The sequence below is a fragment of the Epargyreus clarus genome, unplaced genomic scaffold (assembly GCF_041222505.1).
Source record: "Epargyreus clarus isolate Ecla_fem2 unplaced genomic scaffold, WU_Ecla_fem_2.2 ptg000006l, whole genome shotgun sequence".
NCBI lineage: Eukaryota > Metazoa > Arthropoda > Insecta > Lepidoptera > Hesperiidae > Epargyreus > Epargyreus clarus.
In genome coordinates, this window is record NW_027332214.1 from 11,292,883 (window position 1) to 11,320,171 (window position 27,289).

The window sequence follows — 27,289 nt, forward strand, 5'->3', positions numbered from 1 at the left end:
CTAACTAACAACAATAGTTGTAATGATTTGCTCTACGGTTTGAAAAATTGACAGCTTTCAAAATTTAATAATATGGTATTTAAGGTTATGTTGTGAATTGTTATGTTATAAGATATTCGTGATTGCGTAGTCAATAACCACCCAGTAATCTATTTATAACTGTTAAAAAGTTAGAATTAACCAATTGGATGATGGGGAAAGACAAGAAGAAAAAAGGTGCTAAGGCGAACGTTTTCAAGGTGGCTGGAGCTAAAAGTTTGAAGAAAACTAAAGCTAAGGCAGTTAATCTAGGACTGAAAAATGTAAGTTCTAACGATATTACACTGCTTACTCAATGTACCAGTGAAACCGTCTAAGAGACATTGGAAATAATATAAGTAATATAACTATGGTTAAGTCCTAAGATATCTCTCTATGTCGTGGGATTCTTTACATGTGGCATTGAGCCTCGTTGCAGATCGTGCCAGGTTCAATTTCGATGTCAATTGCACAACCGAATGAAAAAACCTAAATTTCTATTCATGATGTGCATGTTTCTATTACACCTACAATATAGGGAAAATTAGTTTATTGGTAGATTTTATAAATCTGAACAAGATTTATTAAGCCATTACTACTTGGAAATATCTATAAAATCTATGAAATCTATAATAACACATAACGTTTCCTTATTGTAGATTAAGCAAAAGGTAGCAGACATAGACAAGCAGCTTAAAGAAATAAAAAAGGATCTTAAAACGAGCACCCCGTCGAAACAACCAGTAAAGCCTCCAGAGAAAAGACCCGAGAAGAAAGTAACCAAGGAAGATGTAGCCAAAACTGCTGAAGATATGGTTAAAATGGATTTATAACATCTAATTTATATAGTTATTAATAAATATATAATATTTTTACAGAATGTGGATTTTATTGATTACTTCAGCATAGGAACACCTCAACTGTTATAATTATACATTATAAATATTTTTCTCCGACTTAAAAATGGAGATTCTGTAGTAAGTACTGCTGTATGTATGTATGTAATCTTGTATGTCTGTGATATTTTTTACATTTTACTAACCTGTTTAGTATTTGATACAAGAGAGAGTCCACAACCCAGTCAAGAATAACTCTACTGAACTTCATTTATCCACTTTGGCAAAAGAATATTCCCTGCTAAGTGAAGTGATCATATCTGGTCTTGCCTCATTAATATTAGCTCAAAGTTTGTATATTGTTTGTACATTCAACTTGACCTATGTATATATTTTTTAAAAACTTTGATAGTGTGATTCAGAATACTAGCTGTGGCGCCATCTCTCGAAGAGATATAAAATAACAAAATCATTAAATGGTTCCCTAAATTCTAGAAGGATGGAATAAGGAGGTAATAAAATAATAAAATTCGATTTGTTGAGGCTCATTTATAAATAAGTGACAACGTTTGTTAATTTGTCTTTTTATTGTTAAATTTAACAAAATATAACATTATCGAAAACTTAATATTAATTAATAAAAAATTAACAATGTTAACGGTGGTAGCGCTGTCATATCCAATTTTAGTAAAGTATTAATTATACCCATTCTCTCGTTGTTACGTAATTTTATTACGCAAATGAAAGTACTAGGGAGACAGAAAAATAAAAACAACAAAAACCACCAAAATTCCATTGCATCATTCACATATTAAAATACGCGAAAAATGAATAGTTAAACCCGAAACACCTATTAAAACATGAAAAGAAAATGCATTAATATAAAAATATGTTCAGCATTTTATTGATTTTTATTGTTTTATTCCTCGTCCGTGACGTCTGGTTCCGCTTGCTCGTCATCGCTGACTTCCGCAGCGTCGTCGGGATCAGCGGCATCCACTTGAGGGCTTTCTGGTTCCTCCACAATGGGTTCTGCTTCTTCCGCTGGTACTTCGCTGCAATTAAAATCGTCACATGAATTTATAATTTCAACCCATGTGCCGTCACGACATATTATTCCGGAATATCTATGTCCGGCATTCAGCAATGGACGTCTGCAGTAGACGAATTTTTTTTTTTTTTTATAATATAGGAGTAGCAGACGAGCATGCAGTCCAGGGGTCGTTCAAGTATTACGTAACGCAATTTGGGGGGGAGGGGGGGTCTTGTGAAACGTTACGATGCGTTACAGGGGCGGGAGGGGGTCTTCCGTAATACACGTTACGTAACATTTTTTTAATCAAAAAATAGGGTATCAAACCTCCTAAATTGGCAACCCTTTTCATTTACGTTTTACGGGAAATCCCTTGAATGAGCTGGTTCAGCCGAACTAAGTCCTGAGTATTCTGAGTTAGACTAAGTATAGTACAGTATAGCAGTATGTATGCTTTGACTATACTTAAACTAACTTAGAAAACTCAGCAGACCTAGTTCGGCTGAACACGCTCTTTGTATAGTATGGTTGTCATTTTTAATTTGTTCTCGCAAGTTGGAAAATCTTTTCGTTCATATTTCACGGGGAAGAGAACTAGATTGTATTGTACGTCATTTAATGTTGTTTCCGTTGTCAGTATTCGTTCGTAGTGTTTATAGACAAGTAGAGATGGGTTGTACTAGGTAAATTTGGGAAATACTAGGTATGCCTGTTCCTAGTATTTAAAAATACGTGATCCAGAAACCTGTTCCACCTAGTCCCATAAAGTCTCATTAGTTAGTACAATTTGGTGTGGACTTGGTACTTATTCTTGGACTAAGAAGCTAGTTTGTTCATGCCTTGCATCAATACGTAAGGGCGGTAAGGTTTGCACGCGCACTCACTAGTAATAATGAATTGTAATCTTTCCTTCATACTTTATACAGGCTTAGGACTATCAACGTTAGATTTATCGAAATAGTAGTTTGATTTATCATTAAAGGTTTCGTGAGCCGACGCGGCGTCCACCTAAATGACATTCGTATAGATTCGGAATAGATGCACGACTGAACAAATCCGAATTTTCACACATTTGACATTTCATACTTAATTCGACAGTGACTAGGTGTAGTTAAAAAGGACAAGTATATTTTTGCCTGCCAACTCATGGTTGATGTTTTATTAGTTTTTACTCTTTTTCGCATTAAAAATCTCTTGTTTTATTTCTTAGTATTATAAAGTAAATATGTAAGTAAAAGTATCCCAAGGATAAAAACTATAACATAACTTTTTAGCGAGTTTAGGGTAAAAATTGACACTTGAGTGTTACGTAACGTTAGGGGGGGGGGGTATAGAAAAACGTTACGGTGCGTTACAAGGGGGGGAGGGGGGGTCAAAAATCTTCAAAAATTGCGTTACGTAATACTTGAACGGCCCCCCACCTGATGGTAAGTGGTTACTGCCGCCCATGGACATCTGTAATCAACCCCAGATAGGATTAGATATTCCTACCTGAGGTCGGCCACAGATGCGCCGTTACCCCTGAGGACTAAGCTGGAACGCCTCGGAAAAGTCTGTCTCCCTTACCACACCCTTCAAACCGGAACACAGCTGCGCTTAACACCGCTGTTATTAGGTAGAAATAGGTGTGGCGGTGGTGCCGCCGGAGTCGAACCACAAAGGGTTCTACCACCTTCAAATGAACATAATCTAATAACATGAAATTTACGATTGAGATAGATATGACGTAATAGTTATAAGTAAAATGGAATAGTATTAGTTCTGTCTTCTGAAAGTACCTTGTGCAATAACAACACATTGTATCAAACTTGCCTAGATTCTCCATCAGCTACGTTGTCCGCAGCAGAACCGCTGTGTGAAAGCTCTTCAAGACGAGCAGCGGCTAATTCTGATTCTTGTCTGGCGATTTCTGCCAATTCTGCAGCCTGTGAATATCATTTGTTTGTCAATGTGATGTTTACAATAAGTGTTTTCGTTTCTACACAAAAATCAAACAGCTGTCAAATGAATTCGTCGTATCCATGGTCGTATCACAAGGAGTTGTCAAGTCCGATTATGTTTTAAGCCTAAAATATCCTATATCTACATGTTAGGTGACATTTAAGCTTATGTAAATACATTTATTTACTACTTTTACGATTTAGAACAAAATATTAGTATTTTTACCTGTCGTGCTAGTTCAGCTTCCCGCTCTTCTTGGGCTTGTCTCTCTAATTCTTCCAATTTAGCGAGTTCTTCTTGTCTTATCTGTTCTGCAAGCCTTTCTTCTTCCAAGCGAGCCTCTTCAGCTAGCCTTGCTTCCTCGGCTATTCTCGCTTCTTCAGCCAATTTAGCTTCCTCAGCTAATCTTGCTTCTTCAGCTAATCTTGCTTCTTCAGCTAATCTCGCCTCTTCAGCTAATCTCGCCTCTTCAGCCAATCGGGCCTCTTCTGCGAGTCTTGCTTCTTCTGCCAATCTTGCCTCTTCGTCTAGCCTGGCTTGCTCAGCTTTGCGAGCTTCCTCAGCAAGCCTTGCTTCTTCCTCGGCTAGTCTTGCCTCTTCCTCAGCTCTTCTTGCTTCTTCTTCAGCCTTACGCTTGGCTTCTTCTGCTTTGCGTGCTTCTTCTTCGGCTCTCCTCTTTTCTGCGGCTTCACGTTCGGCCTACGAGAGAAATCATGATTACTTTATGCAACAAGATTAAAGAAACGGCTTTTGTAAAATTCCGTACCTACCTGAGCCTTGCGTTCTGCTTCACGTTTAGCCTCCTCCTTGAGGGCCCTGTAATATTATATAATGCTGTCAAGTTAATGATTTTTACACATTTATGAAATGTACATACATTACATAATTTTGATTGTTTATTTTTCTTATCTAACGATTCTTCTTATAATAAAAAATAACACAAAGTATGTAAATAACAGACTCTATGACTCTACTCTCAGTTTACTTATTGACGCAACAAGACTCACTTCTCTTCTGCAGCACGAGCTTCCGCTTGCCTCTTCTTCTTGATTTCAGCCAAGTCCGTAGCTGGAGCCAGCACTGGCTCAGCGGTAGTAGCACGGAATCTTGCCGCACGTTCAGCCTTCGCGGCCTTGAGCTCCAACGCTGGGTCTTCCATTATCTGAGGCGCCTGGAACTTGCGGCTGGGTCTCCACGGCAGTAGTTTCACTGCACCGCGGCCAATGAAACGGTCGCGTAGTACCAATGATCATTGGTGAAATGTTAGCTGATGTTTAGTTTGCTCAGATCTATGATGCGAGCTAGACATTTCGATGATGGGTACCAATGGTCATTGATGGGTAATAGTTAGAATACAGCAGCATCCTCGTGAAGTCGTGCTCGTTTATGAATGTTATTGACTATGACCCCAGTCCTAAGCTCAGTGAAGCTAAATGAACATTTTGCTGCGTTGTCTTGTTCTTGCAGTTAGGCGTGTGGAAGCTGCGTGTCTGGGCTGTGTGCACGTGTAAGAGCAATATTGCACGACTTCAATGAAATATGATTTCATGCTGTCCTTTATTGTGTTTGTAAATAGTGTATACATGGAACCTTTATTCCTGATATATCCCCAAAACTATTTGTAACTATTATGTATTTTTGACTACCCTTAAGTAATTAAATATCTGCTTATTTTCTAAATATATACTAGCTAAATCAAAATATTATTATATTTAATAGTTTAACTAAGCTAATTATCTATCGTAATTAATTTAATCTTTTACACGTAAATACATTTCTAAACTTAAAATTAGGTACAATATTTTATTACAAATATATTAGATGTCAATATTTTAAGTACTTTCACCAAGGTAACTACATTACGATTGTTTGTTTTTAGTCGAGAAGGCGAAGCGTTAAAAAGCTTGGATCTTATAAGCGTGACGGGAATCTACCATGCAGTCTAATTAAAACAACGAAAAGTGTGATAAAAATATTTTTATTGTTAAACAAAATCAGTTCTGTTAAGTGAAAACGAGACGTCTCGATCACCGACAATCCGCGGCGAGCTCACCGCGCTATCACGACATTGACTAGAAATTGTGTATATCATTCGTTCGTTGTAAATATAATAATAAAATAGTGTTTGATTCGGGTAAAACTTTCAAAAATATATTTTTAATGATATGATTTCGGTTAGTCGGAGAGTGTTATACCGAGATCAGAGAGACGGGCGCGGCGCGGGCGCCGGTAGGAGCCGGGCGCCCGCGCCGGCCGGCGGAGCTACGCGCACTGCGCCGCCGTCGGCTGTTCCGGCGCGTCGCCCGCTGCAAGAGACACCACACCCAGGGTTAGACACGGAATTTATACTCCATTTTAAGCTGCTCGTTTATACGCCGACTACGTCGGAGTGGAAGCACGTTTTATAACTTGCCGTCCGGTGAGCCAACCTCGCCACTGTATTTCAGCGGAAAAGCCGGGAAGAAAATGTATTAACGCTAGATTGTTAGATTGCATATCGTTATTTTATTACACGAATATGAAATATTCCGAAGTTGAATAGAATTTTAATGGAGTCGGACAAATTTTGGTCTCAGTGAAACTGAGAGATCTTAGGATGACTTAGGTAAATTATTTATTAATATTCATCTCTCTTAGGTTTGTGCTGACTTTATTCAACATCCTCCATTAGGTTAAGGAACTAGGTATTTTTTTTTTCATATTATATGTTCGCAATAAGTTTATCCAGCTGAGGTTCAGCGGATTGCAAGTGATTTTCAAGGTTACTAGCTCTGTGGAATATGGAACGACTCAAATAAGAAAGCAAACATAAGTATGATCAGATTTTTCTAAAAAATATTTTAGAGGGTGATTTATACAGAGATAATGTGGTAACCTAACGGTTAGAAGCGACGAGGTTCGTCACTGGCGCGGCGTTTAACTGTCGTCATTTAATACATTATGCGGAGGGGAAGCGAGCGCTAGCGTTGCGACTATTTCTCGATACCTGCGGCCTTCTCGACGGCCAGCCCGGCGGCCGCGAGCCGGTTCTTCGCGTAAAACGATAGGAGGTTCACGTCGTCTCTGATGCTAAGTTCCTTGTAGAGAGGCCTGCGATTGGAGAAGGCCTTGTTACCGGAGAAGTGCACGCACGCGAGGCGACCGCGTCCTGGCGAAACACCCCAAGGTTAACACGAGGGTCACACTGGATCTAGCTGTTAGTCAGGCTCCAAGTAAAGGAAGGGTCTGACGCCACATTATTGTTATTATAGTTATCATATTGTCCTCTTACGCATCAGTCAGGGATACCTGTTAACTTCTTGACAGGTTCAGAGTAGAAGGAAAGGCTGTGGATGTTGTCGGCCACGCTGCGCAGAGGCAGAAGCAGCTTAGCGACGTACGCGTCACTGCTGTAGCGGTACGGTATCGGCTCTCCGTAAGAGTAACTGGAAAGGTGAATAAAACGCAATTTTCATAGTGCAAAAGATTGTGCATTAAAGAAATTTGCAACTCCACTTCCACCATAGTGAAAAACAGTCCACTTAAAATTAAATATTGGTTTACACGTAGGAAAAATACTAGGAGATTTAAAAAATGTGCATATTTAAAAGAACATGCAAAGAGTTACATAAAATTTAGATTAGATTACCATAATACAGGATAAGCGAAAAATTGAAATAGTTCTGCTATAATTAGCTATCTATACTAACTTGGGTATAGCAATAAACGAACTACTATATGATACCTATACGTATCATTTATTGGTCTAGCACATACAACAAGTACAATATTTGAACTTATGTATAAAGAATGTATGAAGCAGGCATAGGTAAATAAGGACACTTTTCAGTAACCTTGTTTATGTTTGCAAATTCGTGATGAATAAGCGTCATTGTGACCGGACGGTACAGCAATTACAGCAGCATTGCATGTGCATACTCCTACGTGCTCCAAATAAACATCGCGAGGATATTTTCAATGAAAATAAACCATAAAAAACATTTATACGAACTACACTGCAAACATTGGCTGGCATTTAACCAGTCTATAATTAAACGGTTGGTCAGCGCAACGTCACGGAACACACGAGTACTTTTGGCTGGGTAATCGACACCCACGCTGGAAATATCTCCGCCAAATTTCAGAGAAGCCGTGAAAGTCAAACCTTCAACTACTATATCCGGTCATTTCTGTTTTGTTTACAATCTATCCTGCCCCATGTCGCACTTGATGCCAAATAATCGACGGATGCACGATGCCGTCAATGTCAGTGCCAGGGCGGTCTGATAGACACATCAATGAGCTATTTTTGCACGGTTACATCAGATGATGCCAAGAAAAACTTGACCCGTCATTAACAAGTGGCTAGCAAGGTCTAATGAGCATTGAACGATACTTTCAGAGCAAGAAGACCTGATCAGCAGACCAGTATCAGTTTTGTAAAATATGTGTAGGTATGATACTGGCAATTCATGCAGATAGCACATCAAAATTAATATGTGAGTACTTCAGATGCTTTAAGAACGAAATTGAAAACTGTTCGTAATGTTGGAGAGCTGCCATTAAATTTGAAAGACTTTTGATATCTTACTCACATCAAGTACGTACTTTTGGTAAAGCAAGATCAGAAATTATCCGAAAAGACCCGAACTGTATTTATATTTTCTTACATCAAATTACCAATGTGCTTTAGTAGGTACATGAATAAACAAGTCTACTTACAAATAATGAAAAATCCAAAACAACTTTGATTTATACTCGAATCAGAATTTACCAATCATAGGTACCAATGGGGAAAATTAGAATAACTACGACCGTTATAAATAATCGATTTATCAAATTTTTACCCACCAACAACTTAAAACTTGACAATTTCTGCCTCTATCCTTGGCTATCATTGGCTAGATAGATAATTAATAACGGGCTTTAATGAGTAGTTTTAGTTTTAGTAAAATTTTAATTAAGGGTAAATAGTAATACTATAGAACGAAAGATACTCTTTACTACGAGTAAATGGTATGATGGTGAGCATTATCTGCAAGCCACCGTTGTTGGCAACAAGTTGCAAAAATAAAAGTATCGTAAGTTAAAATTAAATTTCTTTGTTGGTAAGCATCATCAGAGTATTAGGAAAAGAGCTAGTAGGTAGGAAAGGAGATAGTAGGTATAATGTGTAATAACTCACGAGTAGATAGTTTCTAGAGGAGCGAGGCTCTTGGCGCGAGGGACCACGGAGCGCGCGCGGTGCAGCAGCGAGGCCGTGTCGGCGCGGATGCGACGAGCCTCATCTTCGAATGCCTGAAATTTACAAATTAAATCTAGATAATGTCAAAATAATGTTTTTTTTATTATTATTATTTTATTTATCTCGCAGTAAAATGTAAGTATGTAAAATTTTCCACCCACCACTTCCCGTTATCCGATTGAGCTGAAATATTGCATGCGTATGTATATTTCATAACAATGAAATATTATTATGATATGGAGATATAACAGTGTAATAAAACAACGTAATCCGCTAGAGTTTGGGCTCGTTTGATCGTATTGACCCTCGTATCGTATCGTATCGTATTAGCTATCAATGATATCTAGGATCTGATAATGGAGTTGAAAGTGACTAAGGGAACTCAGTAGTTAAACGACCTCATCGAGTTCTATATTTCTGGTCCCATATGATATCTAAGACCTGATGATGGAGTTGGAAGGTGGCCGTAGGCACTCTGTAATAAAATGACGCAACGACAATGACGTTTCGACAATGACTCAAAATCTAGATGATATGTAGGGTCTAATAATGATGACACCGGAAGGTGGCCATGAGAACTCTTTAATTTAACTTACTCGAGTATCCATTTGTATAACTCGTATTGGCAAGATTCCCCGATGATATCCAATGTCATCATCAGACCAAAGGCGGCTATGGGAACTCTGTAATTAAACAACGTAACCCGATCGAGTTTGGGTTCGTTTGATTCGTTTTACCAAGGACTCGAGTCCTAGATGATAGCCCTAGTCTGATGATAGGGGTCCAAGGTAGCCATGGGAACGTGTTATTAAACGATGTTTGCTTTACACTATTCGGACTGATTCGGAATTATGTAAAACAAGTTGTTAATGACGGTTTTAAGTGGAATTTTTCGCGGTGTGAAGGAGAAATAAAGCAAGGAAAACTAATAATAGACACCTTCACTAATTTTCAAGGAAGTACTTATTTTAAAGAAAATTAAAAATAAACATGTACACATATTACAGATTTTTCTCGTCAAATCACGTCAACAACGTCGCCCTCGCAGAACGGAATGTATCACCAGCTTATGTTTCAGCATATTTTTACACACAGCCATTCACAAAATGAATTCATAGGTGAGGTTTTCTTCAAAAATTACTACTTAATCATGTATTTTGGTAGGTGTGATTTATGGATGAGGAAACCATCATCATGGTAAAAAAGTCACAATTTTCGACAATTTCGATGTTTTCTTTTAATTGAAATTTAAAATAATATTCTGTACCTACTAATCACAATAAAAAAGAAAGAAAGATGAGTACCTGACTGCTGCCAGATTAATACATAGGTACATCGGGTAGGTAGGTACAAATTTAATAGCTGAATAAAACAAAGAATGCAGAATTATTGGGATCGGTGCCAGGGACGCTGGTACAACGTAATACGTCTTTCACTACGGGACGTTAGCAACTTCTCGGGATATTTCTGTTTATCCAAGTGATTTTAGGAGCCATTAAAAATTTCAACGATCGATATCAACAAGATACCGGATCTAAACATGACGAACAGACATGTTTACATTTCGTGGTATCGCCTGCTTCTTTATTTACAATTACAACATATATCTACAACTCATATCATCACTTAAACCTAAATAAGTACTTTACCTAAATATTGTATTTACCGTTGATCTTAACTCGTTTGATCTTGTTTTAAGATAACGTACTAAAGTTCTTCTACTATAAACCTTTAGTATATTATGGATTGTAATATATAAATCAGTTCTGTGTTGTTTGATTGAATTTCATAATATCTGTATTTTGAAGTGTGAAATATTTGTAGCGCCATCTCTGTTGCCATCTAAGCTACGGAGCTTACATAGCAACACTGAAGGTTTGATCTTGGATATCTAATTTGACTGGTTTGTGTGCTTTGAAAGGCCGAACTTTATAAATTAAATGATCCCAGTTGTTGTTAGATTATCCCATAGTCTGTGGCCATCTGTGTCATCAATTCCGATTGATGAATTTTGTCAATATCTCCACCATATCCCACCACGAAAAATGGTAGGACAAGTACACTTACCTTAGTAGATTCAGATCGGTAGAAGTCGTCAACAGCGGAGATGGACAACGCTGGGCGGCGGCGGTAGTTGATGCGGTCGAGCTCCCTCAGGATGACGGAGGGGCGGACACGCACGCGCACCACGTGGTGTGGCACCTCTGGGTACGTGGTGAGTCGAGTGATCGTACGAGCACTTGGGCGGTATATCAGCTCAGCCTGCAATGTATAGCGATCTGATGTAGTTCATATAGAAAAACAAGCGATTCGTGCATCTACTGATGATCTGATATGATTTGCTCGTGCAACGCGTGGATCAATAACGCACGCTAAAATGTTTGCAATTATGGTATGTAATACTTAGTAGCTGTGTGCTGCTACACAATATGATAAGCTAAAATTTCGTTCTATGTACATTTCGTCAGATATATCCACAGGGTTGATAAGCCATTTGTGCAGTGTTTTATATTTGCATGTGCAAATAACATGAGATGTTGTGTATCGAAATGATGAGAAATCATAATTAGGTAAAAAATGTTTATTTTATCAATCAGCACAAATATTAACAAACCATGTAACATTGTAGTTCCAAAATGCCAACAATATAATTTTGGCGTGGGTACTGGATGAATTATGTATTATGTATAATGAATGGAATGTAGGCACCTATAATGTATGAGCGATAGCCAACTGACGACATTGGAAATTGTTCTATTGAACGCCATTATTATGTCTATAGAATAGTTGCATACTTCGCTATGACATTAATTATGAGGTATATATATATATATAATTATGTACATAGGTACGTGTGATATATGCTAGGGAATATATAACAAATGGGCTTACAACTTTGTATGTATCTATAGATTCCATAGATTAGTAGGTAAAGATACTTCGCCGCCTTGAAATTGAATGAAGCCACAAACGGCTTATTAGCAGGTAAGTTCTTTTTTTGAATTCTTGACATATAAAAATATTTTTAGAGAAAATTTACGAATAAATAACTAATACTGCGGAATTTACATAATAAATAAATAATTATTTCAAATATTTTAGGGACATTTTAGCACGGAGACGTGGCAAAACTTTTTTACGCAACTATTTCAATTCTCAAAACTGTTTACTTTTTCTTGTTAGGAGTGAGTAATCTTTACTAATCTATGGTATCAACAATAAATGAAACATTTCATTTTGTTCTATAGTAATGATAATATTTCAAAACTAACTCCACAAAAGCGTGTTAAGATAATGCTTAATTTAAGAAAAAATAAAAATAAGAATATGCGAGTTCCAGTGTATTTAGCTATAAGCTAAGTGATAGAATAGAAAACCATAAAGCAAAATTACTTCAACCTACCTGTATACCAAGACTCTATGTTAGTTTAAATACAATTATTTATGTATATTTCTTAAGTTATTTTTCTACTTATTTACAAAAAAAACTAATGTGTAATAAGGTTCTTATAAAAGAAAAACTTTCAGCCCCATTGTAGATTTGTGGTCAATGTACTATGTGTTTTAAACTTTGACATGACTATGAATGAATATAAATACAATGCTTAATATACAGACTATTTTACATAAATAGTCGACTTATGGAGAAAATGCGTAGACGTAACCACATCGTTAACTATCGGTTAAATTCCTAAATAGATCCGAATTATTTGTGACTTTTAAAGTATAAACCACCTCAAGACGTAAGTACAGACACAAAACATCAAGCGCCTATGTGTATGTATCTATACTTATTTATAGGATTTCTGTATGAATATTTTTTCCTTGATATGTCCTATTGTTACTAAGGAAAGAATTAAACAAGCCCTGCTGTACCAACAATTTTTGTCCCACATAAATGATAATTGTATCAGAAACTGAACCAGAGCAGTTCCTCGTAGCTTTTACGATTTGTCTTCAATATAAACCTGTCAGAATCATTTAAATGATTGATGCAACAACTGCTTGAAAGATAAATGGTTTAAATAAAAAGTTTGAGATTATATTACTCGTATCTTATATCAATAGAGCGTGAGTCAGTTTTGATTCGCCTCGTGGTGCTAAAATTAGCGGGAGATGACGCGGCCAGCGCTACGCCGCCCGCCGCCCGCCCAAACCATTTGCGTAGCTAGAGGATGTAGCGTTGTTTTTCTTGTAAATATTACTGGTAATATGACTTTCCGCTTTATTGCGTAGTAAGTATTTAGTATTTTATTTTAATTTAAGATGCTAATATTATCAAGTTACAAATATATTCATAGAGATAATTGTATTGAATTTCTATCAAATTAAATGTGTTTGAGAAATAAACAAAACGTAATTTAAGTAGTATATTTAAAATAAATAATCTAACCTGTCCCGAAAATTAAACGTTTTGTTCGCTAAATACAAAATTCATTTTTTTCGTGTCCAAAGTTTACATCTTAGTCGAAATCATATTGTGTACCTCAATATCTAAGATTTTGGTACTTACCAGTTTTATTATGTTTATAGCTTAAATACGCACGTCATATGCATATAACTGATAACTAACTACCAACTAACCTAACCCCAATTTATTTCCATCAAGATCGTTTATAACGTTAAGATTTGCATCAGCTTAAATTTATATCTTTGCATCATTTGAGAGCAGCAAATGATAGCAATTAGCATATCAGACACAAGGAGAAATAATTCACGCATAATGTTATGAATGGGTTTCACGCCCATTGTGAGACATGGCCTCATTATTTGCCAGGTGTTGATCAGGTGTACGATCGTCAATTGACTTCAGATTTAAATGTACATTCCAATTAGTCTGTGAGTTAAGAGCATTGTCAGCTGCGTCCAATGATCTTGTCAAGGCATTAAAACGCCGAAGATTTTACTACTTAGTATAATTATAATTTATTATCTTATATATACAATTATCGTGTCACAATGTTAGTTACCGTATTCCTCCGAAACTACTCTACCGATTTTCACCAAATTTTACATGCATATTCAGAAAGTCTGAGAATCGGCTACGATCTATTTTTCATACGTATACGACGTTTGCCGGGTCAGCTAGTGTTTGTATAAAAATATTCAACACCTATCAGATTTTTAAGAAATACTAAATCCTCTGTGATAAAGTGTAGTGCCATGAAGAATAAGGCAGAACTTCTAACTTTGCCACTAGGGTAGAGACGACGACCGCTTAAACTTGCTACGTCTATTGTGATTTCCATTTCATAAGAGTTATACTCGGAATTGGAGATTACTTACTGAGATAATCCCCAAAAAGAACAGCAATGTATTAAATTTCAATATTCAAATGAAATAGTGGTTACTAATATAAACTCTACATTGCCTCGTTTCGACGATGCCAATCTTAAACACATAAGAAAACAAGCAATGGATGTGGAAATCGTAAAAAAATATGTTAGCGTCCACAGCAGACAAGAGGCAAATGTTTGGCCTTTGGTCGTTTGCCAAAATCCTATTCCCTTGATCCGTTGTAGCCTTGCCTTTGTTTTCTCTCGGGATTTTAGACATCCGGTTTGTTTGAAGAAACTAATGATATATTTTAATTGTTGAAATACTTTCAGGATATTATTACAAAGTAAATTCTACTTAAGAGTATTTATTTTAAAATAAAAATAATATCATTTTTTATCAACAGATAATTTGCGTATGCTTAAATTTTGGATCTATCCAATGATTTTAGTATCTATCATAAAATCCAAAATTAAAAATTATTTTTTTGAACTATATTTATTTTATTACTAAAAAACTCGCTTTTATGATAAAATCAACTAAAAAGTAGAACATAATTTTCAATCTAGGAATCAATTAAGGAACAGTAAATAATATAATTGTGAAAAAAGTGTAGGGTGCTCCATTTATCAGTTTTCGAAAAGCAGTCCACACTTTTTCCACAATTCTTGTCTCTGTAAGTAGATATTATTATTTTTTAAACATTACTTATGACATTTATCGAAAAATAAACCTACACGCAACGGCACAGTTGTTTGTGTATGTCTAAGCTCAAAAGCTACGGTTTTTAAGAAACCACGTAGCTATAACAATATAAACAGATATATAGATCAATATATTCAATACATATTTTATAAAGAACTGTAACAGTAGGTAATTAACAGGCGCTGAATATTTGGAAACAAACCAGTCCCGATGGTGTTTGGCAAGGCGCCATAACTTTTATGTTTTAGTGTTCAATGTTTTCGTAGCACAACAGTCACATAGCATTTGAGAAACATAATGAGTAGCGCTCGTAATATTTCCAACTATTTTGATCCATGTTTACTTGTTAGAAAATGAACATTTTATTGCAATACAAGTTTCTAGAACAAAACAAGAACTGCTTTCAAATTTTAATTTGTAAAATGGTTAACATGAACAACTTATAGGTACTTACTCTATCTTATTTAAACATTGAACTTTATTTAAAGACGCAAATTATAGGGGCGGTGCGGCGTATCACGACCCGCTCGGCGGCGTGTACGGCAGAAATTATTGTAATTATTATATAGTAGATTTCACTAACAGATACTACTTGATACCCTAAAAAGTACGTATAATAGTTAAGACACGATGCCCTTGAAATGAATGAAATTAGAGTAGATAAAGAACCTCAAGAAACGAGGGTAGGTACCTACCTCATTAAGCAAAAGTGCGTACAGTAACTATGATATGCTACTTTTAGATTTAGAATTGATATTTTAATTAATATCCACATATGTATTAGTGAAGATCATCTTTATAAGATTTAAGTATGAAATTTAATTTATTAAAAAAAAGTTTTTTTATAATCTTGTTACTTACTGTTACATTTACATTTACATTTACTTTTACATTTACATATTATAATAAGAAATAAAGAAATAACTAATTATGAATTACTCTACAATAACCTACGTAGGTCAAGGTAGATAATTATATATTATGGTTTATTTGAAAGATAATTTATGTTTTCCTCAACTTCTATCCTAAGCTCCTGTATTAAGTATCTTGAATAAAATTAATAAATGTCTACGTATAGGTAAGTAGTGTCAAGCGTTTACGGAAATTTCTAGATACTTTTATAGTAAGTAAAAGAGTGTTGAGGTATGCAAATAAACTACTACAGGGTGCAAATAAACTTACTTCTCTGCTATGTCGTTGTGTTGGCATCGTAGTTATATCACAAGAACAAAGCTAAACTATTCGTTTAATTTCGTTTCGTATGACGCGTAATGAAACACGCTGCTAAATCGTGTCGAGGTGAAACATTAATCTCGTCTTATTATAACGCAAATCGCAGGTGAAATTGCTTAGGAAGTCTAGATTTAACTAATTTGATTTGATTTGATTTGATTTGATTTGATTTGATTTGATGGACTGTACGACGTAACGGTCATCACGGCGGTACGTCAAGAGTTCCAGGTTCGTTGCTCAGCTGGGCAAACGACGACGACATACTAAAAGAAATCTAAATTGTAAGGACGAGTTTAAATTCATACTTAACCCAAGTATGAAATTTGTGTGTGTTCTAAGGCAGGGCATAGAACAGTAAAGAGCTTTGAGTTCAGTGTATTTTCAAAAATACCAGTTTAGGGAGTCATAAATAATTGTTTTAAGCCGTGCTTTTAAGAACTATTAGGAAATGACTTTATATATGTACCTATAATCGATTACGTACGCTATTGTTCCTTTTAATATTCGTATTTCTGTGTAATAAAGTGTATCTATGAATTGACGAAGAATACACAATTCTGAATTTGAATATGTACAATTGAATCATGACATGTCGAGTGCAGATGGGCAAAGCTGTGCATTGTGTATCATGTTGCTACATATTATCTGTGCATCACCAAAGAGAATGTAATCACTATGTGCATCACAAACATGACCTATGACTTACAAAATTGAAAATTAGACGAGCTTACCTGTAAGCGAAGTCTGATTATAATTTTATGAATGGTGATCTGAAATATAATTGAGAATTACAATGTAGTATCCTTCTTCCCACTCGTCGGCATCGCGATTGTTTAGCCTTTAAAAACAAAAAAAGTTTAAAGACCACTGACACTGCGTATGACAGTGACAGCTCCGGATTCCTCACTTAATTTAGAGTCTATCATTTCCAACTTAGTCTCCTTGATAATATGCATGCTGTCTATATCTAGGAGACTCTTGTTCTTATTGTTGCAGTATGGGTTTTGATTTTGGGAGGGTGGGTAATTATATTTCAGATCACCATTCATAAAATTATAATCAGACTTCGCTTACAGGTAAGCTCGTCTAATTTTCAATTTTATTTCATGGTGATCTGAAATATAATTGAGAATTACAATGTAGATGTTTAGAGACAACTGCAACAATGGGACATGTAATTAAATTAAAGATTTATTACCATACATATAAATTATTATATGGATTTAATTACATTGCTGAATATTTATTTGTTCTGCATCATATGGATGAGATGTTGTAAAATCCATAGTGCTTAGTGAGATTTATTCTCAATAATAAAATATATATATATATATATAAATACAATATGAAAATATCATATTAATAAGAGTTTTTTCTCTTAATAATTAGGTATAATTATAAAATATACATAATTATTAGGATTGCTAACTGAATATTTACTCTTACTGTATAATATGGATGAAATGTTCTGAAACACATAGTACTAAGTGAGATTCCCTCTGAATTAGATGAAATAATATTCAGTGCAATAATAATGCAATATTTTTCTCTAAATATATTATTACTAAAATTGGTCAATAATAATAATAATAATAGTAATATTGTAATTTAGTCAGTGTTAATAATTATTCAATTCAAGCTTTTGCACCTTGCAAAAAATAAATACATACAAGGTCGAAAATATGTTTTCTACCCTCCATAGTATGTCATAATTATGTGTAGAATGAATTACTTGGTCAATTTTATTGACACAAATAATACTATTTCCTTTGCTATATAGCAATATGTGTATAAATATGTTTCATATGTGATGTGCATTATATAATTATGTACTTTTATATAATACTATACTTAAATGTACCAGTAGGTACATTGTATGTATTCCAATATTATTAAAAGGAAGGAAGCCATCCCATGTTGAATATTAAGGAATTAATACCATTATTTATTGACAAATTATGATTGGGTATTTGATTTGATCTTGGGATGATATATGCCCCATGTGAGATAAATTTATATTTTATGTTGTAGGTATACCCGGTATAATATTGGGTGTTATACCTACTTTGTTTCTTTATATTAGTGTGCATGTTCAGGAGGGACATGATCATTCTTAGATCAATGAAACATTTTAGTTTTATATGACTTCCTGTTTTTGTAGGTATATATCAGATTTGCAAAAGTTACTTATACTTTTTGCTGTACCATGCTTATGCATGCCCTCTGTAAAGTTACATATCTATATGGTTGGTTGGAAAGCTTATGATGTGTTTCCTTTTGAAATCCAATCTGACTTTCCATCTAACATCTTTTCCTAAAAATGTGTGTAACTATCAGTTATGTGTATGTAAAAGTTGATATCAGTTTTCATAGCAGTATTTATGTATATGATTATTTCAAACCCCATTCATGACTAGACCAGAAAAGCTTATCTTTACTCAAAACATGACATGACTAGACCAGAAAAGCTTATCTTTACTCAAAAGTATTTATGCTGAGCATTCCCAGGATTAATTCAGTTTTAATAAGTCAAATATTTTATAACTTCCATGGGGTTCTGGCTTACTTAGCCTGTAATGATTACTAACACAACTGGTTCTAGTTACAGCTCTGCCAGTGATAAATTATACAGTTATTACCCACATTTTTCTCCATCTTAATTATTTAAGAAAATGAAATTAGATAAATCTTCTATATATAATAATTATAATAATAATTTATATATATAATATAGTTTTCTTTGTTCTAGGCAAGATGTCTGCCATGTGTGTCCTATATAGTAATGTTAGAGTCCTATATAGTAACGTTCATCACACATACCCCTAAGGAATTCCTATTAATTCTAGGGATGCTAGATTTACATTTGAAAATTGATTGGACATGCAGCTTACTTTCTTTGTTTTATGTTTTATAAGAGCATCTAGGTATACACACTAGGCATAAAAGACCCAAAGAAGATATCATATTAATGGCTGGCCATTCACATGATATAATAATGTTGTTATTACTTTTATATCATTAATGTGTCACATATTACCATGGTGGACATTATTTACCCTTAGCCTAAGCTTCATTATGAAATGATAACAATTTCAGTATTAGTGTAACTAACATAGACATTATGAAGACTTAAGTGCAATAGCAATTCTCATATTATGCTTGTCTTTATTCCAGGATTAATGGACTGCTGTGTTATTTGTTGACCTGATGACTGGTGTATAAATGTATGATGCATGTTTCTATATAAACCTGGTGTTGCTAAAGGAAATGTTTAAGCAACAATATGAGTAGTATATTAATATTTGATTGCTTTTTGTAATGTTGGGAGTACCAGGCTTCTGTTGTAGAGCATTACATAGGCACCAATAATCTTTAGTCAATTTTTTCATGATGATCAGCCTCATATTTTAAGCAGTTTTACTGTACATGTAAAAGTGAAAAATATGTGCAGATATTTAATAATTACCCATATGTTTGTGGACTGAACTTCCAAACCTTTAATTATTACTGTATTTATTCCTATTGAGTCACTGAAAGATAAGTGTAACGAAATCCAAAATGTTAATTTTGTATAAATTCTCACATTTTTACATAAAGTTCACTCTTGACATTCACATATTTGCATTTATGTCACATATGCCACATAAATAAGTAATACTAAACAAGGTTTTTGAATTATTTACAAGTATGGACATTTATTATTTAGCACATTTGTATTGTTATAGTATTGCAGGTATTGTTATAGTACCTGGCCTTAGAATAAATCATAAAGGTATTTGTGTCCAAAGACAACTCCAGACTTCTGGATTGATTTTATCACTGTAACCCAGTGTATTAAATAGATAATTTAAAAACTTCAATTCAAGTTACATCTGTATATAATAGAGTTATATATATTATGTAAGCTCAATGACTTTAAGTAGGTACTCTGTACCAGTAGTTAAGTGGTGCATTATAGTTCTGATTGTACTCCTTGATACAAATCTCCTTAGAGTTATACCTTAATAATACGAGTATTTCCTGAAATCCGCAATATCTTGACATACACCTAATCTGGATGTTAGGATATTCATATATACCTAGCCCAAAAGATATCAAATCAAACAGCTTTATATAGCTGGTAACTGATTAACTTTTATTATACATAATTTGTATATATGTGAGTAAGAGGTACTACAATATAACCCATGTAATATTGTTTACTTTGAGCCATGTATAGGTACCTGTTATTTGCTTATAAAACAACTGAAATTGAGTAGGAACTATAGAGTATCCATAACAAATCAATGAACTCTGCTCAATTGTGTTGAGGTATTAACTCAGAATGCTACTATCAAAGCTAGGACTTCAGACGCTGGTTCCAATATATGAGATACTTATAGTATTCTTTCTTCATGTGACTAAAAATATATTGGATAGATATGTGTCAGTATCAATAAGCCGGAGTCTTGTTTGCTTAATCATTGTCCTCCTGAGGTGGTTCTTTTGAGAGAGCATGCCTTCTGTTCTATTTCAGGTTAACATGAAACAGTTGTCATGTATATACACCAGTGTGTATGTGATAATGTGAGGAGCACATCTATTACCATTTGAGATCGAGCATTGGATTAACTAGTATACAAAGATAATTTTGTCATCAATGTTGTAAGATTTTTATCTTGACGCCATATATTAAATTTTAATATCATATAACACAATTGATTTGTGTGGAACGACCAATCTCAACCAATTTCAAATTGGCAACGGGGTGCTGCATAAAACATTTATGTCACAAATGTCTATTTTAGACATTGTTTTCTGATAAGATAGTTAGTCTTCTATCATTTGTAATTCAGCTAAGTGAGTTTCAATGTCTTCAGTATGATTCCGTTACATGAGCTCATGAGCATCATGCTGTGCGGTGAATCCTGATAAGATTCTTATATGCACGGGGTTATATTTGTTATAGGTTAGCGCACCAGCAATGTGATGATTCCTATTTTCTGTTCTCCACCATGTATTGCACATATTTTTATCGTGTGTATTGTGGTGGAGCATAAATTACCTATTATGACCTTTATAGGTAGCACTAGTTAAAGTGTTATTCTGAGAAGAGCATCAAAATGTACCAGGTTGATTTCCTCAGTTCTCATTGGAATATGTTATTCATCCAGTTGCTTCACACATACCTCCCAATTTTAGAGAACTCTGATGATATTATTGTATTCACTCGTTGTCCCAGTATGTTGACATAATATTTTCCATTTCTGTTAGGACACTGTTTTGTCATAAAGTTACAAATATGTTTTGCTATTTGCAATAACTCCATGAATGATTCCTGAAATTATAGCTGGTTCTGAAAATTATTTTGTCAGAGTTGGTATAACAGGGTTGGCATAACCTTGTGTTGTAGCAGCTCTAGCTTGGTGCTTATAAATCATTCATGCTTTATACTGTGTATTGTTAGTGCAATAGCTAGTGATGGAAGCATTCAAGCCATTTGCCACATATAAGTATTAGCGCAGGTATCTCGTACTCAATGGCGAATGAGTGAAATGTTTAGTGTCAACAAAGTAACACTTGGAGTATCTCGTACTCGACGATTCTGATGCTTTGTATATTCGACCACTTGCCACATAGAAATGTTAGCGCGAGTATCTCGTACTCAATGGCGAATGAGTGAACCGTTTAGTGTCAACAAAGTGACACTAGGAGTATCTCGTACTCGACGGTTGTGACTCTTTGAATATTTGAACATTTGCCACATATAAATGTTAGGGCCAGCATCTCGTGCTTAATGGTGAACATGGGAAACATTTAGTGTCGACAAAGCGACGCAACGAGTATCTCGTACTCAATGGCTCGGGTGCATTTTATATTTGGACCATTAATTGCTAAATTATATGCATAAAAATGCAAGCATCTTACGGTTAATGGCGAATATGAGCACCGTTTGGTGTCTGTAATGTGCAACAGCGAGATTGGCGTGCATGAATAGTTTTGAAGTTGTAGATACGAGAAAGTTTTTCGAACAATATAGTTTCTTTCTGAGAATATGTTAGTTATTTAGGCATTTTTATTGTCGTGCACACATACTGTAAAAGGTGAATAATGCATTATTTTCTTACATACCTGGTAAGTAATTTGTACATAACCTCTGAACCGGTGATCCAATCCGAAGAATTGCTTCGTAAATTCCTGCTACTGCGACTACAACTACGCGGACGTGATTCTTCATTCCTAGTTTCCATTTTCTTCATTTTTTCACTAGCTTTGCTTCACTATACACGTTTAACAAAACTTTGAAAAAATAGTATCACGATGCCTTGGAAGCGCGAAAAAGAAGTGAGGAATCCGGAGCTGTCACTGTCATACGCAGTGTCAGTGGTCTTTAAACTTTTTTTGTTTTTAAAGGCTAAACAATCGCGATGCCGACGAGTGGGAAGAAGGATACTACATTGTAATTCTCAATTATATTTCAGATCACCATGAAATAAAATAGCGTTTTGCGGTGGGTACACTGCCATTGCCATTCCCAATCACCATACAGAATGAGTGAGTATATACAATATACATAAGTTCGTGATGATTTAAATCAAAAACTCACCTGTGACAGCTTGGGTATGTAGGTGACGTAGGGAATATGGTACGAGTAAAACGGTAGAAGGGACGAAAGGTAGTAGGCTGAAGTCAGCGGCTGTCGGCGTAACGGAAACACTGCTGTTATTTACCCGAAGTAACTAAAATATTACGCCATAATGTAGCACTTCAAAGCATAAGAAGAGAAAGATAAATTGTTTTTGGAAATGCATGTCGCCTAGTAAATTATAACTAAATGTAGGTAGTTTGAAAACTGCTATGTTTTCGTGATCAAAAATTCAACACAAATAAGCAGATTCCATTGCTCATGGTGTTTTTAGATACCTACGATGAAAAGGTAGTTGTGTTACCTGTTTCCTTTTAGTATTAATTAAATCAATAATTTAACTGTTTGTCCTACTGTTGTATTTATGTAGTGTGTAGTGTGTTTATTAATGTTTATCTTTCCCTTCTTGTGGCTTCCGTATACTTCATTATGGAGTAAGAGTGAATGTTTTACTACATCATTACATCTACAGGTAAGGACTAAGACATATAATTTCATTTGATTTTACATTACTTTATTACAAACTTGCTTCTTTCATGCTTTGCATAAAGATTATGTATGAAAATTGCCATAGAATTGTGTTACGGTTGGATACGCATACTTATTCGATTTATTTTATTATTTACCCAACTTATAAAAAAGTAAAAGTTGATGTGTGTTGCTGTATGTCGATTTTGCAGTATAGATAGGAGGAACATGTTTAGTACCTACATACTGATATGATTTTAATTATTGTATTATTCTTGTTATAAACGTAATAAGTAATCCAAAAATGTAGGAACCTATTTAGTGAAAATTGGATCATATCTATAAAATGATTTTTATTCAGTATTCTATACCTAATCAACTATTTATTGAAGAAGGAACATAATTATTCCGGCTCCTTTAAAAATCAACTGCAAGCAAAGAAATCTGTTTAAAAAATGTTACTATGCAGTTTATTCAATTTTAATAATTAGGATAATTATTATTTATCCTCGCAGTATTAGAAATTGAAGTAAACATTGATGTTACTAGGTACGTATAATTTATATTCTATTTCAAATAATGCAACCGTACCTCATTAGCAATGGCCAATTTTAACAAATACTTAAAAAAAATATATTATGTATTAATTTTTACCTATGCTAAATGTATTTTGATTAAATATGGATGTACAAATTACACAGTCGGGTCTTTTTTAAATTTACTTAGATTGCTTTTACTTACTTTTTTTACTTTTAAAAAATCTTATGAATAATTTCAGTTTAAAATTTTGTTAGTACAGTATATCGAGCTCATCATCGATGTGTGTAGGAACACGAAAAGAAAGTAGGTAGTATAAAAATTGCAAGCTTTATTAAAAATTTCAGTCTAAATCACAGAAAATAATACATTGTTTAAAGTATAAATAAAAAAAACATCAAAAAGCTAAAAGATACACTTCCACTTGTTACGATAAAGTAGAGCGATCGTCACATTAGTAAATACTGATTAGGTGGGGGAAGCGGGGTGGAAGTTAAGGGTACAGTGAGGAAGGGACGGGTCGGGAGCCGGGGCGCTACACGCGGTATGAGTAGTGGCGGTATTTGGTGCCGTAGGGCAGGCGGCCGCTCGTCGTGGACGAGTAGGAGTAGCCCCCGGGGCCGCCCAGGCTGCTCGAGCGCTCGCTGGAGTACGAGTACCCGCCGGGCCCGCTGCCCGTGCGGCGCTCCACCGTGTTGCTGTACGAAGTGCGCTGCGGCAGGCCGCTACCCGTCGACCGCTGCGACGTACTCGAGTACGAGTACGAGTACTGCTCCTCCGCGCGGCGCGGCAACGGCTCGCGGTCCACCACCACGTAGTGACGCGGCGTCTGCAACAACCGCGCCCTTAGCACCGCGCTCGCCCCCGCGCACCCTCGCACCGACTCGACCGACCCGACTAGCGAAAGCGACACACGACTCGACCCGCGACGCGACTAGTAAGTGGCGTAGTTGCTGTAGTAGACGTGGCGGTGCACCGCGCGCATCGGCAGGCCGTGCGCCTGCGCCAGCGCCACGTCCATGTGGTCGCGCGGCGTGGCCAGCGGGTCCGCGTCGAACGCGCGCTCGCGCTGCCCCACCGCCGCCAGCACGCGCTCCCGCGTCCGCTCGCGCGGCGACACGTACGGCGCCAGCGGCGCGAGCTTCGCCTCCGACATGGGCGGGATGTTCTGCTTCGTGACGGGCTCCAGGACCGAGGCGCGCATGCCGGGCCGCGTGCGCCGCCCGAACGCCGTCACGGGGTCCGGCACGAGGCTCGGCCGCGGCACGAACGGCACCTTGTCCCAGTCGCCCGCCCGCTGCAAGCGGAGAAGTCGCCGTTAGTCGGACGGCCGGCTCCAGCCGCGTCTATATTTGGCTCGCTCGGTGGCTCCGCTTTCCGACACTCCGTTTCTCGATACGATGTGACCCACTTGCGGATCGCTACTGTGACGTCCTATCGAGCCCTAGTCTTCCGAACTAAACTGAATCCCTAGACGGCTGGACATCTATTCTTACTAAGCAACATGTTTACAAGCATTACCGCGACGCTGGCCGGTGTCACTGGGGCAAGTCGGATATTGCCATTGTACGACCGCTACACTAAGACACTCGAAATATAAACGAGAGACATGGAAGTGGCGAGGGTCGACTTGGTGCGAGGGGCTTCCGGCTCCCGGGAATAGAGTGGAGCGAGGTGCACGCTCAATAGGTGTTAGAAGGCTGCGTACTCACCGTCACGCTGTAGCTGGAAGCGGGCCTATATGGGCGGCGCGTAGTGTAATAATCACTCTCGTACACCATGGTTGCTGCTGTGATCGTTCGACTGTAACTCGCGACGGTTGATCCTCGACTGAGGAGCGCGCGCGCAGCCGCCTCGGCGCGACGCCGACGACCTTATTTTTAGATCACTGTCATTGCAATTTTCACGTCATATCTTCTCGGCTTTTACTCAGAATTTTAAAACTCCTCAGTATGATGTCACAATTGGGTTAAGGATAAGAATGCTGCGAACCAGATGCAAAGGGAATCTTATGAAATATGCTGATATAATTAGGACATTCTTGTCTTACGATGCATCGCGTACATGTTTTGTGTGGGATTATGGCGAGGGTTGAAAATAACTAGGCGTTAAAAAGCTACGAGTAGGTACTTCGTTTATTATTTTACAATCATGAATGATGACTGAGTTGGCACACGTCAGCGCAACCTACAAACATTGCCTTGTAGACGTTTGAGTCGAGAAATTGCGATTTAATCGTTACTTGTTTATATTTATAAATCAACGGTAACTTGAAATGGAAGAACAGTTGGTATGTAGTTAATCGGAACTAGTATAATCCTATAGCCACATCACAGCTTCTAGTAATATCTTCCTTGATATAGTACCTATCAACGTAGATATAGTAATATTATAATAATGTATATCCACGACCAGAGTCAGCCTTCATTGTAACATGTTACGGTGTTCAGCGCTGCTGTTTTGCTTAGATAGAAAGGGAAATAGACGGAGAGCGATCCAAGGGTAGTCCTCGCGAAGTATCTGTGGGTAACGTCAGGTAGGGCTTTGAGGAAGGCTCGCCACTGATATGAAGCTTTAGCTCTACTCAATGAGTAGGTAACTGCCACCCGAAGCAGATTGTCGCGCCATCTAGTGAGTGGAATCAAACGCTACTCAGACAATGTTCGCTCTTTAAGCCTTTGACGACCCGCGTGGCGGAGCGCTTACCATAGCGGTCTGACGCGCAGAGGGTCCCGGGTTCGATCTCCGGTCATACACGTATCTAAATGATGAATTTAGATGTGTGTTTCTGGGTCTGGGTTTTTGTGTATTTGTCTGTGTGTGTCCATGGCACCCACGATACAGGGAATCCTAGTGTAGGGCTGAGAGTGTAGAAAGCGTTTGTTGTTGTTGATAAACAGTCTTCTACAACTAATCTCAGCTCTTTAGCACATAATCTAGACTAAATGGTAATTAAACTATTGCCATTTCACCTAGCTTACATAGTTATGAAATATGGTTTTGTCATAGTTTTCAAATTTCCCATAAGCGACAGAAAGGACATCGAATTAGAGAAGAAATTTATATTACTCTACTATGGCAGTATTATTTTCTACCATCGCCAATAATGCTTCATTGTTTAGTTCAGTGTGATATGTCTTCCATCCTGCATTGGTCAGTCCTCAACTGCACCTTTTGCAGAAAAGAATCTCTTGCAGAGGTTCTCAGTCATAGCATCCTCAAAACGTAACGCCAAATAATTAGAAACTACTTTGAAGGTGTAAATTTTAATAGGCGTTGTTCATCACTTGCCTGGTAGCTCGTAGACTTTCAATACAAATAAAAACCTCTGAAAAATGTATGACATCTGCCTTGTTGTGTTCAAGATAATGTCTTTACTGCTTTTAAAGAAA

At 36.5% G+C, this 27,289-nt stretch overlaps 2 protein-coding genes across 5 annotated transcripts; one reads left to right on the plus strand and one right to left on the minus strand.

The window, feature by feature from the left end:
- Positions 1-66: 66 nt before the first annotated feature.
- Positions 67-898, plus strand: LOC140742971 (uncharacterized). Its single transcript, XM_073074091.1, has 2 exons — positions 67-302; positions 678-898. The coding sequence occupies exons 1-2, from the start codon at positions 189-191 to the stop codon at positions 849-851; spliced, it is 288 nt and encodes a 95-aa protein (XP_072930192.1). The 5' UTR covers positions 67-188; the 3' UTR covers positions 852-898.
- A 524-nt stretch (positions 899-1,422) lies between these two features.
- Positions 1,423-26,028, minus strand: LOC140742968 (uncharacterized). 4 transcript variants are annotated; one of them, XM_073074080.1, is made up of 12 exons: positions 25,610-26,015; positions 22,854-22,943; positions 11,120-11,314; positions 9,649-9,735; positions 8,993-9,105; positions 7,117-7,253; positions 6,815-6,976; positions 4,836-5,037; positions 4,599-4,644; positions 4,054-4,527; positions 3,700-3,812; positions 1,423-1,909 (listed from the first exon to the last, which is right to left on the minus strand). In XM_073074080.1, exons 1-12 carry the CDS (start codon positions 25,676-25,678, stop codon positions 1,774-1,776), a joined length of 1,824 nt encoding a protein of 607 aa, XP_072930181.1. In that variant the 5' UTR covers positions 25,679-26,015; the 3' UTR covers positions 1,423-1,773. The 4 variants fall into 4 exon arrangements, with proteins under 4 accessions (XP_072930181.1, XP_072930183.1, XP_072930182.1 ...); XM_073074082.1 differs by lacking the exon at positions 22,854-22,943 and having other exon boundaries at positions 25,610-26,028; XM_073074081.1 differs by lacking the exon at positions 9,649-9,735 and having other exon boundaries at positions 25,610-25,993.
- Positions 26,029-27,289: the final 1,261 nt, after the last annotated feature.